The sequence below is a fragment of the Alligator mississippiensis genome, chromosome 12 (genome assembly GCF_030867095.1).
Source record: "Alligator mississippiensis isolate rAllMis1 chromosome 12, rAllMis1, whole genome shotgun sequence".
NCBI lineage: Eukaryota > Metazoa > Chordata > Crocodylia > Alligatoridae > Alligator > Alligator mississippiensis.
The window spans coordinates 39,112,226-39,127,228 of record NC_081835.1 but is presented as its reverse complement, the minus strand read 5'-3'; the positions used below and the strand labels follow the sequence as shown (position 1 = coordinate 39,127,228).

At 44.7% G+C, this 15,003-nt stretch overlaps 1 protein-coding gene across 5 annotated transcripts in view; it reads left to right on the top strand.

Moving 5' to 3' along the window:
• Nucleotides 1-969: 969 nt before the first annotated feature.
• Nucleotides 970-15,003, top strand: part of STAB1 (stabilin 1) — a 225,585-nt gene continuing 211,551 nt past the window's right edge. For 2 of the 5 annotated variants that reach the window (XM_059716087.1, XM_059716084.1), the window contains exons 1-2: nt 2,073-2,436; nt 8,622-8,758. In XM_059716087.1, the coding sequence (XP_059572070.1) occupies nt 2,296-2,436; nt 8,622-8,758 (278 nt within the window). In that variant the 5' untranslated portion in view covers nt 2,073-2,295. Of the gene's footprint in view, nt 1,044-2,072; nt 2,437-8,621; nt 8,759-15,003 lie in introns of those variants that run through there. The other 3 variants (XM_059716088.1, XM_059716086.1, XM_059716085.1) reach the window with 2 other exon arrangements.

Below are 15,003 nucleotides of genomic sequence, written 5' to 3'. Positions count from 1 at the left end.
AAAAGCAGCTGAGTGGAGAGCCGGACTTGGCAGGGGACAGCAGCAGCTTCATGCAGGTTCCTCCTTCCAGGGCCTGCTCCTGGCCAGGGCAGGGACAAGCAGGGAGCAGGCACTGGAAAAAGGAACCTGTATGCCACCACTGACGTTCCTTGTGCAACTGCTTCCTGCGACCAACAGCAGAAGTGGCATAAGAGCAGTTCTGGGGCTCTCCTATGCCCAGATCAGCTGGGTGCAGTAGCTGGGTGCAGCACCCCCGCCCCACCCCCCCAAGAGCTCCAGCCATACCTCACCATGATCCCCCCACAGTTTGAGGGCAGCATACCCCACTCTTTAGTAAATTCCTAATCTGCCCATGGTTTCCATTTGGTAGGTAGAGAAAGATCAAATACTTTTGTTATGGGAGGATGGTCATCTTTGGGCATGCTTTTCATTGGTAAAGAGGGATTAGAGCTGATCTCCTAGCTGAAGCAGTTCAGGTGCCCAGTGCTTTTCATTTGGGGCATGAGGAGGCCAAAATAAATATGTGCCATTGAGAAGATGGCTGTTTTGTGGTGGAGAGGTGAGACATGAGAGAACTGATGTGGGACTTAGCCGAGAGTTTCTGTCATCAAGAAAAAGGGAGCACACATATGTGACTACCTTGTTCCATGTTCCTTAATCCCAGTTTGCTTTCTGGGCTCCATTCCATCAGAACTGTCTAGAACTTCAGAGCAAACGGTCTATATATTCTGGAGCATGATTTCTGACCAAATAAATTGTATTGCAATCTGATGCAGAATGGAATTTGGAGCCCTCCAGAGCCTGCTCCTGGGCAATTTTTTGCTTGCATGTCCTAGGACATGCAAGCATATCAGATGACCTTTAAAAAACAAATGAATTAGATCATTTGATCAAGCTGGACTTCTGTGAGTTGGTGCTTTTTATTTATACCATAGTGAATAAGCTTGCCTTGTTTATTTCCTGTTATTGCTAGATATATAGCACTGCAGTCCATCAGGCTATCTTTGTAGGATGGGGGAAGTAAGCTATGATTAACAGCAATAGTAAGTACAGTATCTGCTATGTTTTTATGTACTTTCTTTGGGGGAGTGTATATATAACAGACTGTATGTTAATATAGTGTGTGTGTGTGTGTGTGCACGCGCGCATTATTTTCCTGGGGGAGGAACATTTTTAATGCTTGTATAGCACTTTTGTACAACACCTTGCACGGATACAAATATATATGCAAACTTCTATACGTGTTCTATGTGTATATGTACATATATACACACACACACACACACACAAATATAAGTACATTTTTGCATATATAACCACATGCAAAGTACTATGCAAGCATTAAAAATTAATGCATTCTAAAAGTGTATGTTCATATATTTATGGAAATGTAAACAAATTCTAAAAATAACTGTCTTACAACCTACACCCCTGTCTTGCTCTTACACACACATACATATTACAAATGGCTGAAAGAAATTCTGAATGTTGTTTAACATCCATATCTAATATTATTTATAGCTAGGGACATAAGTCATTCTTGACCACACCAAACAAAATGGATGCTATTGGCAACATTGGGAGCAAAAGCTCTTGTCATCATACAGGTTGTTGATCTTTCCCTTAATATTCCACAAGGCCTAAAGGAGAAATTTGGTTGCAAACTCAGCCCAAGACTGAGCTTCTTAAAATTAAACACTGGAACTGCATTACTCCAAGTGCTAATAGTCATAGTTCCAAAGCTACCAATACTGTGTCTAAATAATTATGTATATATTTTACTTTTCTCAATGAGCAATCCATACACTTTAAGTAAATTAAAAGATATGTACATGAGCAGGAGAGGGGTATGCTTTCTGGCTGAGATGCTGGCTGAGATGCATTAATATCGGCAATGAAATTGAAATAATTTACCATTGTGGATTCTACATTTTTGTAGATGGCCCATTGAAATTGCCTCCAGTTAAGGATAGAGTTAACGTATTTCATTCCAATATGCTGAGAACTAAGGATTTCCTTCCATCTGTTTTGAACTGATATGTAGGAGGAAATCCATAGATGTTCCTGTTTTGAGTAGACCTTTCACTTGTGGATTATGCTTTTGTGTGTGTGTTTAAAAAACAAAAGAGAAAGAAAAAGCTGATATTAGTTCATGAATAATATTTAAAAGTAGCAGAAGCTTCCATATATATTGGAATAAAAGATTCGCAAAGCAAAAATGTTTTTTCCTTATTTACTTCTAACTTCTGTTTTTTCTTGGATCTGACTTTTAGTAGGCAGTCCTTTCTTACAGAAATGGCATCACCTTCTTCACCATCACCATCCCCTTCAAGAAAAGGACCCTGTCCTTATTACATGAAAATGCATCTTCCTGGTTTATTGTTTTTCCTTTTAACAGCAAGTTTCATTTCCACAACTGAAGGGCAGACTCAGAAGGTATGTTTGCTAATCTTTGTTTCAGAACTATAGACTATGTGATACTTTTCTTGTGTGTGTGGTCTATTTTGTATATCTAAAGTTAAGGAACAGGGAATTTGCTTGGCTCTTAAATAAATTCTAAATTATAGTACTGAATGCAAGTGATATGCCATGGCTGAGAACTATAGACACAATTCTACAAAGAACTAAGCATCTTTGACTCTCATTAGCTTCAATAGGTTTCCTGGGAGCTTGGCACATGACAAGATTAAGCCCCAAAAAATCTAGTAGTATTTCCTAATTTTTTTTTAAAAGTCATTGTGTTGAAAGGTTGGCCTGAAAATGGTTAAGGACAACTCTGGACCCAATAAAGGGGTTTAGCAATGAGCCTTTACACAGCCACATGAGACTGTAAAGATATCCTGTTTATAAAGAATTAGAATCAAAGACAGTTTTAGAATCCATCAAACCTGCTGATAAAAATACACTGCAGGCTGGCTACTAAATCAGCATTTATTAATATCAGACAGGCAACTGCTTTGGTGAATAAAAAATGGCTTCTTCAAAGTATTATCCATCAAACTACAGAGGTTAAAAAACTGTAGGATTTTACAATAAATCTTTAAAAAATGTGGTCACAATCTCTCTACTTAAAAATATATATATATATCCCTCATTGTCTGTATATTGGATTGTTGTCATAGTGCTGCTTGCAGGTGCTAGGTGATAGATAATAATTAGTTATTTTCTGGTTCCTTGTAAGTGCTATATAGGTACAGCATTTAAAAATTAATTTTGCACATAGATCTATATAGCTAGGTGAATGTACTATACTCTGCATAGTATGTGAGCATCTTGATGTGACAAAAAAATTTTGGAACATGTCTTAATAGTGTTCTGATGGGTAATATATTTCTCTGGAGATTTTTGTTTTCATTCATACATCTCAGTTATGAAACTCAGAGTAGTCAGTGGCTCAATGTCTAGTTGGCAGCCGATATCAAATAGAGTGCCTCAGGGGTTGGTCCTAGGGTCAGGTTTGTTCAATATTTTCACCAGTGACCTGGAAGATGGGATAAGGTGCACCCTCAACAAGTTTGCAGATGACACCAAGCTGGGGGGAGTAGTAGGTATACTGGAGAGTAGGACTAGGATTGAGAGAGACCTCGGCAAATTGGAGGAGTGGACCAAAAGAAATCTTATGAGGTTCCATAAGGACAAGTGCAAAGTCCTGTACTTACGACAGAACAATCCTATGCACTGATGCAGGCTGGGGACTGACTGGCTAAGCAGCAGCTCTGCAGAAAAGGACTTGGGGGTTACAGTGGACAGTAAACTGAATATGAGCCAAGACTGTGCCCTTGTTGCAAAAAATGCTAATGGCATTCCGGGCCACAGTAGTAGGAATGTTGTCAGCAGATTGAGGGAAGTGATTCTTTCTCTCTATTTGGTCCTGGAGTACTGTGTGAGGCTACATTTGGAGTACTGTGTCCAGTTTTGGACTCTCCAATACAGAAAGCATGTGGACAAATTGGAGAGAGTCCAATGGAAAGCAACAAAAATTTACATAACCATTGAGGATTATGGCCCAGAATCAAAAGCAAATGCACTTAAAATATCAAGCTGTTAGCATCACTGAGAAGAGAAGTGACATGTTTTTATATTACAACTAGAACAGTGTATTTAATCCAGAAATTGCATCCATGTTTAGGAAACTGGAGATAGTGAAGAAGCAATTGAAAGCAAATAAATTGCACTCTAGGATCGCTGTAGAGGAAGTTGAGAGAGAAGACAGATGTTGTGAGCTAGTTATTTCTTTTCTCTTAGGTAAAGAAAGAGGTTGCCTTACAAAAAAGAGCAAAAAAACACTTGGGCAAAGAATACAATAGCCTAATTCATTTTTTGTATCACTTAAAGATGTTAGCCTCCCAAACTGGCAGGGCAAGCCTAACAGACCATCTAGGTTTGGACAGACATTTGACCTTGATTTTGTTCCACTTTGGCTGAAACAAATAAGCCATAGAGTGGGCATAAGAGCCTTGCAAGGGATAGTACTAAAACAAGGGGCCTATTTGCCACCCACAGAGTTGACTGTACATGCAGAGCAGGCCAGAGCAATGCCAAAAGAAGGAAGGACAGATTAGATAGAAAGGTGTGTCCTGGGCAAACCTGTGATTTAGCAACCTTGTTGTGACCCATGAAGCATTGCAATGGAGGCACAAATTAGTGTAGCACTGAGAGCTGGCCTGACTTGCTATGGAGGTCACATTTGCCTCTGCAGCCTCTCCTTAGGAGAGGCAGAAGCTTCCTTACCAAAGTCACTGTGCCAGTTCCAGCATATGGACATTCCCAGTCCTATACTATCTGTGAGCTGGCTCATACAATGGATACAGGAAATATCTGGGCAATAATAAAAAGGCTTAGAATCCTGCAACCAGTAATTATTCCAGTGAAGCTATCATGTATTTTTGGAAGAACTAAATATTTTATAGGATTATCATGACTAAAAAGTGTCTTAGGGCTAGAAAGTCCCATTTGTTCTGGAACTGTTGTAGCATCTAAGATCTGATTTCCCCTTCTTTATGCTTAGCACTGTTATTTAGTGCAGTGTGAGTACAAAAATATTACCAGATCAAATGAAAAAAGTAGCATTGTGTACACTCTGTGCTCTCAGATACCATAAGTGCCTTTTGACTGACTTCAGGTTAACACAACTAACTACCTCACTCTACACAGCTTTAAATGGCAATATAATTCAAGACTTGGAGAATGTGGACTCTAGAATTTTCTGTCTTCTCAACTCTGCTTCCTGGCTGTCAGTTTTCTGGGCAACTTTGCATCTTTCAAACTAGAGCAGGCCCTCTCTATACCTTGATCACCAGTGCCCCCACTACTGTCCATAGATAGCAAAAATAGTTGTGTACAAGTTATCATACATTGTACCTTTCCAGTAATTCCATCTCATTGGAGCTATGGCTATTTTTGACTTAGAACACTGTCTGAATTTTATCCTCTCCAATTTTTGAGGGTGCCTGAATGCATATCCAAACTTTGTGAGAAGCAAGTTATCTTTGATTAGTCTGAAGTCATGTAGAAGGAGAAAGCAGGGTAGATTTGTACTTTATATACTAGATGAAGCGTATGTGTGTAAGGCACTTTATGCCCAAAAGCTTGTCTAACATCTTTCCCAGTTATACAGTTGGTTCAGTAAAGGTTATTAACAAAGAAACCTTGCTTCTTGCATATTTCCTGAACCTTCACGGCTGCAGCAGATCTTGACATTCAGGCCCCTCATGCCTTCTGTCACCTCCCTAAAAGCAAAATCAGCAAGAAAAAATAATTTCCAGTTCCCAAGGGGAAGGTACATTAAGCACATCTCCCATTCACATACTTACTTCCCCTTTTGTCTGCTATTGCTGCTTGTGTAAGCATATTCCTGTAGAAAAAGGGGAAGGTACTGACAGGACACAGCCCAAGGCCTTGGGAAATTTCCAGGGAGGTTAGGGTTAGGGAAAATTCCATGAAAACAGGATCTATTCATGGTTTACTTTTCACAAAGATCAGTTTTAAAAAATGTGTACCAGTAGTTTAAAATGCCGAAACTATGGAGCAACATCATTCCATCCACATTAAAAAATAAAGCTGCATTTGGGTGGAATAAAATGATATACAATAACAAACTTAACTGAAAGTGTTTTGTAGCCTGTGTAGACTGGGCAAAAATATATTCAATAGCTACTTCAAACTGATTTTTCAAGGCCTGGTGGAAGCAAAGATGAAACAACAGCAGCACCTAGCTCATAGGTTCTCAACTTCTTTAGATTCAAGGCACCCCTGATCAGACACAAGGCACCCTTGCATAACTTTTGTGAAATAAACAGCACCCCATTCCAAAAACTAATTTATTACAGGGCTTACCTCCTTACAGAAGAGACAGGTAGTGGGAGCTGGGGGTAGCAGCTAGGCAGGGAGAGTCTGAGTCTGCCCTTAACTACTTATCGCCTCACACTTCCTGTGGCACCCTTCAAAAGATCTCACAGCACCCCAAGGTGTCCTGGCACCCTGGTTTAGAATCACTGACCTAACTTTTCCCTTTTCACCTGCATCTCCAGCTTGTGGGGTGCATCCCTATAGGTGCACATTTTCTTCCATTGCCTTGATAGAGAATTGCCAATCATGCTCCATGGAAAGGAGAAACCTCATGACTTTTCATCCACATTGTGGAGCTATTAAAGAGAGATGGAGGAAACAGCAAGATTACATTCTAACATGCTGAGTAAAATTAGTATAGCTCAAGCCAACCTAAATGGAATGGGTGGAGTTGGGTATACAAGCCTCTGGCCTTCAACTGTTATGTTGCAGTGAAAGAGTCTCTTAAGGTAACAGATTTACCTTCACATTCCCACTGGTTAGTAGCAGCTGCTGGCACAGGAGGCAAGTTTTTCCACTTGCTGGGCTGCAGAGAGACTCTGTCTGTATCCAGTGTCATGAGAAGAGACTTGGGCTTATACCTTCTTTCAATTGTGAATAAAAGGGAGAAAAATATAAATGTGAATCAGTAGGAGCTGAGTGGGAAGGTGTTGTGGGGTGTGCGTGTGCGGGGGGGGGGGGAACTGACCCCGTCCTAGGTTCCTGGAGCCAGCTGGGAGTGAGGGGACGAAGGGAGGAGTGGAGATGAGATGCATACAGCAGAACCTGCCCAGGTGGTGTGGTGCAGGTGAGAGTGCAGGTGCGGCCTGCTCCCCAACTCTGGCCTGCAGCTGCCTCCCCAGCACTCCACATGGGGCTGAGTTGTGCCTGTTCCCAAGCAGGGCAGCCCATGCCGCATCCACCAATGGCACCACCCTGGCCCCAACCTTGGCCCCGCCCAGCCAGAGCACACAGCTTCCTTCCTGCCACTTGGCTGCCGCAGGTGGTTGCTCATCACATTGGACAGATGGAGTGGGTGAAAGGTGGCTGGGAGCTTGAGCTCAAGCCCCATGTGCTGAGGCAGGGACTTCCCCAGTGCACCTTTGCCCACCGCTGCTGCTTCCCCACACTACCTGCTGGCTGGAGCAGCCCTGGCACAGCAGGGGCAGGAAGAGGAGGAGGAGGAAGCGGAGGAGAGCTGCTGGAGGCTGGGGGGGAGTCAAGTAATATCTGGGCAGTTGCAGCAGTGGTGGGGGCAGCCCTGCAAGGAAGCTGTATGCACTGGCTGGGGCTGGGGCTGGGGCAGTGCCATGGGCAGCTGCAGGGTGGATGTGGACTGGAGTGTGACACAGGCTGTCCCGAGTGGAACTTGGCCCCATGCAGAGTGCTGTGGGGGCAGCCACAGGTCAGAACAATTGGTGGGACCAGATCTAGCCCATGAACCATATTTTGCCCCAGTCCTTCTTGTAAAACTGCCATTTTTTAGTAGCCACATCTGTTCCTTAGGAACTGGACTGAGATCACCATCTCACTTTTCAGACCATCGTATGATAATGACATCATTCATGATTGAACTGTATCTATGGCATGACTATGGTAGGAATTGCACCTGATATCTAACCCCCTAATACAGGTTTCCCTTGCTTTATGATGTACATGAGTTCCTCGAAAAAGGCGCGTAACTTGAATTCGCATAAAGGGGACTCACTTTACCATGTAAGAAATAGGGATACATTCCAAGACATTGACTGTACTGACCCCCTGACCCATTTCTACCACTTTTACAAGACAATTTTGGTACTCATCAACTGCAGACAGTACACACAAGCACAGGGTGGTGGTGAATGTTACTATAATGGGAATGGCAACTACAGAAACATGTCGCAGACAGGAGACTATGTTTTGGTATGCATCACTCCCACAATGCACTGCATAAGGCAGCTGACTGTGGGCTGCCATCACACTGATCACATAAGAGTAAATTTACCTTGCATATAACAATTTTTTTGGTATAAAAAGGGTAAAAAACGATTGCATAAGAGTGAATTCACGCATAAATAGCCCGCATAAAGTGAGGGAAACCCGGATGTCTTATGTGGTTATTAGGCTAAATAGGCTTCTTCTCATGTACAATTGATGAATGATTGTGAATGATCAAATTAAATTAATGATGCTTATTATTTTTTAAATGTGTAGAATTCATGCAGAATTATGAATGGAAATATGGGCAAAAATGTAGTGGCAAGATATTATTAAAATGTATAATGTCTGGTGTTTGCATACATGTTTTTAAGTTAAGATCCATGCAATGCAATGTGAAGATGATGTTTACTTTGAATACTCCATGCACTTCCTGTGCTGCATCTCCAAAATCGACATGCCCCAAAGGCTGGATAAAGGTCACCCAGGGACTAGGAGAGAGAAACTGCAAGTAAGCTAACTTTCTTATTCAGTCTGAAGTCTAAAGCTTTGCATGCAGTGTTATACATCTATTGTGTATTAAGCATACAATCACAGATTAGTAGATACATTTTTGCCAATATTTCAAGGCGTGCTTTTGTGACTTTGCCTAGGAAGAGGTTGCATTGTTTAAAAATCATGGGAGAGAGAGATTGCTGGTTCCTACCACTGGAAGTCTTCCTCTTTTATTTGGGGTCAAAGAAGAGGTGGCTTAAAGTGCATATTTTTTTCATGCACACTAATGCTCACTTGATATATGTGGGAATAATAGTAATACTGCTTTAATTTTTCATTTGACACTCAAAAAAATTTACAAATATTATGTCCTTAAGCCTCACAACTTCACCTGTGAAACTGGTGTATTGTCATTTCACAGAAGCAGAGAGTACAAAGCCAAACTCTATATTTAGGCACCTAATTTAAAGTGACTTATTCTCAGAGGTTATGAAACTCTACTGATCCAAATCAGTTCAGATAGAAGTTGGGAATAATCAAGGTGTTTTGTATTTAGATGTCCAAATACTGACAATAGCCTCGATCCTTCAATTTGTTTCTGAAATGATCAGACCTTTGCAAATTCCCAATAGCATAAGTTGAAGTGGTCAAGGGGGGGTACCAGCCCTGGGCACCAAATAGTGGGAGTGCTAGAATGGTCTATGCCAGGGGCAGGCAATTATTTTGGGCAGAGGGCTGCTTAACAAGGATTGGTGAGCTATTGAGGGCCACATGGGTAGCCCTGCCCCTTGACAGGTGCCCCCACCCCTGGCCACTGTCTTGAGACCAGAAGCCCCACCTCTAACCCCTGACCTTTGCCACCAGAAGTCCCTCCCTTTGCCCCCCCCACCCAATACTTCTTTTGGGAAGGGTGAGTTGCCATCTTAGAAACAGAAAAAAACAAATCATACACTAAAAATCAAACATCGACTATAACATATTTTAATTTTATTACAAAAAATATTTTTGTCATGGTTTTTGTTGGTGTACTGTGTATAAAGGTGATTGCATAATAACTCTAAAATAAATTCTTAGTCTTTTATATTGTGTGGTGGGGTATGGTTGGGGGTGTGTATGTGGTGGGGGTGTATCTATGGTGTGTGTGTGGGTGTGGGGGGGAGTTTGTGAGAGGGTGTGGCTGTGTGTGGGGGGCATAGGGTATGTTGGGGGTTATGTGGTGTTTGTGGGGTGTGGGTGTGTGGCTCTGAAACACACTTTCCTGCAGTCAACACATGCAACACTGGGGTGGGGGTACATGTATCTGTGTTTGTGTGTGGTTTGTGGGGTGTGAGGGAGGGTGGGAGTAGTGTGGGGAGCCCCCCACACTCCCATCATGGCATAGCAGCAGACAGGGACTCTGGTGCCTGGCTTTGGCCAGCACTGTTTGTCACAGCAAGGAACGCAGCCTTCACTAGGCTGTCTGTTTCCCTGGCATTCCCTGCACTCTCAGGGCACAGGAGGGAAGCCCCAGGCACTGGAGCTGGTTGCTTTCCCCGCCCCAGCCCATTCCAGTGCCTGGGACTTCCCTTCTGTGCCTCTCAAGTGTGGAGAGCTCCAGGGAAACAAATGGCCCGGCGGGGGCTGCACTCCTTGCAGCACTGGCTGGAGCTGGGTACCAATGCCAAGCAGGCCCCTCCTCCCCTGCTGCTGCCTCTGCTGCCTGACAGGCCTGTGCACCATGAAGGGAGCGTGTGGGGGGTGGTCTGCATACCCCTCTCCCCCCACATCCTGCCTACCCAAGCTCCATGCTGCTGCCGTGCCCCTGGGCATGGGCTCCACGCTGCAGCCAGCCCTAGCCCCATGCTCTGCACTCCTGCCCAGCTGCTGCCCCACCCCCAGCTTCCCTACCTGCTTCCCAGAGGGAGCAGGACACCAGGGAAGCCTGCAGCAGCAGTCCTGCCCTGTAGTAGTGGGGTAAGCCCTTCCGCCCTTGGGGGTGAGAGCAAGGATATGTTGGGGATGGGTGTAGGTGCCTTGCTCCCACCCTTGTGGGTAGAAGGGCTGGGCAGGGCACAATTCCTTGTGGGGGGACGCTGCAAGCTGGATGTAAGTGCCTGGTGGACCAGATCCAGCCTGAGGGCCATATTTTGCCCACCCCTGGTTCATACTCTAGCAAAAGCAGCAGCAGCAGCTGGGTACACAGACACTGTGCTGCTGCTATAGCAGGGCAAGCATACTTCATCACAGCAGCAGCAGCGCTCAGTACCACTCAGTTCCACTTCCCCTGCACGCCTGACTTCTACTGCTCTCTATTAGAGCTTGGTCACATTCAAACCCTGCTAGTTACACCTCTGCAAATCTCCACTGGCAAGAATATGCACACTCAAAATAAGTTGCAGGACTGATAATTAACTGTAGGCCCAAAAATCTGAAACATTTGCCCTATGTGATTTGCCCAAAGTCATGCACTGAGTCAGCAGCAAATACAGAAATAGAAACAATGAGCATTTTATGCCTAGTATCCTGCTCTTGCAGCTAAAAGGATATCAATATTGCCTTTGAACTTTTAACCCTCGTTATCATTTATATTATGTGCTTTTTCTTGTGTTTTCTACCCTTATTCTATTGAGCTGAATACATTTCTCCAGCTTAGCTATAATGGAAAAAAGGTGAAGAAAAATATGTTTACTAAGAAATCTAACAAAAATAGAACATAACTTAAATGGTGTCACAGTGGGTCAGCCAATGGTCCATCTAATCAAGTATTTTCACACTGACAGTGGAAGTAGTTGATGTTTTAGAGGGAGAGCCTTTGAATGGGGTATATGTGGTGTGAGCTATCCCCTGTCACACCCTCCATCACATCCATCATCATTGGTTTAGAGATTCCAGAGGATATACATGTTACTATTTAGTTTAATAGCTATTAGTGGATCTATTATCCTTGAATTTCTCTAGTGCCTTTTGAACCAGGCTATACTATCTGCCTCTATAAGCTTCTGTAGTAATAAGTTCCACAATTTAACGATATGCTATGTTAAAAAGTACTTTCTCTTGTTAGTTTTAAACCTGTTTTGTTTTAATTTCAGTGTGCGCCCACTAGTTCTAGTATTTTGGGACTTAGTGAATAACAGTTCCCTATTCACTTTGTTCACACCCTTCATGATTCCATAACCTCTATCATATCCCCCGTCAGTCTTCTCCTTTTCAGACTGAAGAGTCCTAGCCTTTTTAGTCTTTCCTGGTATGGCAGGAGATTATTATCTATTAATTTATTGAACAGTGAACTTAAACGGTTAATATGTTGCTCCATTATCTACTGTTTTCTTCCAGCTGGAAACATTTTAATAATAGCTATTAGGCCTGTGCAAAGTGGCTAGTTTTCGCTTTGGATTCAGATTCAGCCGATTCATAGATTCATAGATGTTAGGGTCGGAAGGGACCTCAATAGATCATCGAGTCCGACCCCCTGCATAGGCAGGAAAGAGTGCTGGGTTTAGATGACCCCAGCTAGAAGCCTATCTAACCTTCTCTTGAAGACCCCCAGGGTAGGGGAGAGCACCACCTCCTTTGGGAGCCTATTCCAGACCTTGGCCACTCTAACTGTGAAGACGTTCTTCCTAATGTCCAGTCTAAATCTGCTCTCTTCTAGTTTGTGGCCATTATTTCTTGTAACCCTCAGGGGTGCCTTGGTGAGTAAAGCCTCACCAATTCCCTTCTGTGCCCCCATGATGAACTTATAGGCAGCCGCAATGTCGCCTCTCAACCTTCTCTTGCGGAGGCTGAAGAGGTCCAGGTGCCCTAGTCTCTCCTCGTAGGGCTTGGCCTGCAAGCCCTTAACCATACGAGTGGCCCTTCTCTGGACCCTCTCCAGGTTATCCACATCCCTCTTGAAGTGCGGCCTCCAAAATTGCACGCAGTACTCCAACTGCGGTCTGACCAGCGCGCGATAGAGGGGAAGTATCACCTCCTTGGTTCTGTTCGTCATGCATCTGCTGATGCACGATAAAGTGCCATTGGCTTTTCTGATGGCTTCGTCACACTGCTGACTCATGTTCATCTTGGAGTCCACTAGGACTCCAAGATCCCTTTCTGCTTCTGTGCCTCCAAGCAGGTCATTTCCTAGGCAGTAGGTGTGCTGGACATTTTTCCTCCCTAGGTGCAGCACTTTGCATTTCTCCTTGTTGAATTGCATTCTGTTGTTTTCTGCCCATATGTCCAACCTGTCCAGGTCTACTTGTATTTGCTCCCTGCCTTCCGGTGTGTCCACTTCTCCCCACAGTTTTGTGTCATCCGCAAACTCGGACAGAGTACACTTCACTCCTTCATCCAAGTCGCTGATGAAGACATTGAAGAGTATCGGTCCAAGGACCGAGCCCTGCGGGACCCCACTGCCCACCCCCTTCCAGGTCGATACCGACCCATCCACTACAACTCTCTGGGTACGACCCTCTAGCCAATTCACCACCCACCGGACTGTGTAGTCATCCAAGTCACAGCCTCTTAACTTGTTCACCAGTATGGGGTAGGATACCGTATCGAAGGCCTTCCTGAAGTCTAAGTAAACGACGGGGGACAGTGATTTGATTCAGTGATTCCAATCACTGTCCCAAATCAATTTCTCCTTCCTGTAAGGCCTGATCTGTTAGGATTTATGCATTCTTTTACCTGCAAGGGCCTATGGAACTTTGAGTGTTATTGACTGCATTTACACATGAGCTTTACTTTGGAGTAGACTAATTAGCTCCACAGTAAAGCGTCACCATCTACACATACTACAGCATTAGGCTGCAGTAAACAAATTAACACTGCCATAAGATAGTACAGGAATAGTACTGTCTTACGGTAGGGTAATTAACTGCAATTAAATGTGTGTATAGATGTTGACCGCAGGCATAAATTGTGCCTAATTAGCCCAAGCAGCAGGGGGCTAGACTTCTGCCTGCCACTAGATACACAGCTCCACACTTTCAGCACCTTCATACCCCAGCCAGCCTTTCCACTGCCAAACGCTACCACCCAAAATCCAGGGCAGAGCAGGATGGGAGCAGCCCCAGCATAAACTCCTTCACCCCAGCTCAAATTGCTGCTGTTCCAGGCCCACATGTAGATGCTGTACCAGGGAGTAGTTTGCTCCAGCTCAATCTGCTCCAGAATTTATTGCTTGGAACTAGTTGCACATGTAGACTCACCCGTTGAGTTGAAATACTGGTCTAAGATGTTTCACATGAATCTCACGTTTATCTGAGTCCTTTGAAATTAAGGATGCACTGATAGAGATTTTTTGGGCCGATACTAATGGCCAATTATTAACAAGCCATATTGGCCGACAGCAATCTGATTGCCGATATGCAGCCCAGCAGCTTGGAGAGCAGTGTCAAGCTGGTAAGTTTGTGGGGGGAAGGGGCATGGTGGAGAGAAGGGGCATGAGAAGAGCAGATTAAGGCCTCCACAGTGAGGGAGGGAATGGGGCTGGGGCTGGGGCAGGTGCAGGGGTGGGCACCAAACAGCCAGGGTGGACCAGGGCTGCATTTGGAGCAGGAAGGGTGGGCAACAGCAGCACTGGGGGGTGGCTATGGGGGGGCTACAGCGTTCCTGTAGCCCCTTCCCCAGCACTGGCACTGCCCACCTCACCTGCCCCAAGTGCAGCCCCAGTCCAGCCTCCCCGCCAAACCGTTGAAAAGAGACCGGCACCACCCCCAGGCCCCAGTAGGCAGCCTGCTCTTGTCCCATGCATAGACCCAGGGGGCACGTGCCCCTCATGCTTCCCCTGGGAGTGCATGCAGTGGCTGGGAGCTGCCTCCCACCTCCCCCGTGGCTCTAGACAAACTGTTCACAGCTCCATCCCATGTCCTGTCCCTCCCTAGCTGTGCAGTGCCTGTCCCTGCTCTAGCCCAACTCCCTCCCTCACCATGGGGGCCTCGATCTGTCCCTACCATGCCCCTTCCCTCCCCCACACCCCTTCCCCACCACAGACTTAGCAACTGGATGTTCCTCTCCAAGCTGCTGGGATACACTCCTGGCTGCAAGCATCCTGTGGCTGTGCACATGCATACAGCATTTATTGACATTATTACTAGCCACATTAGCCAAAAAAGCAGATTGCTGATAATCTCTACTTTCCTTTTATTGGTGCCAATACGATATGGACCGATGTATCGGTGCACCTCTATTTGAAATATCATTTACTGCCTGGTTTCACAGAGTCTGTAGTATATAATTGTAAATGATTCCTAATCTTCTTCCTTGCCACGCCTACATGAGATGCTGTGACTGCTGTGC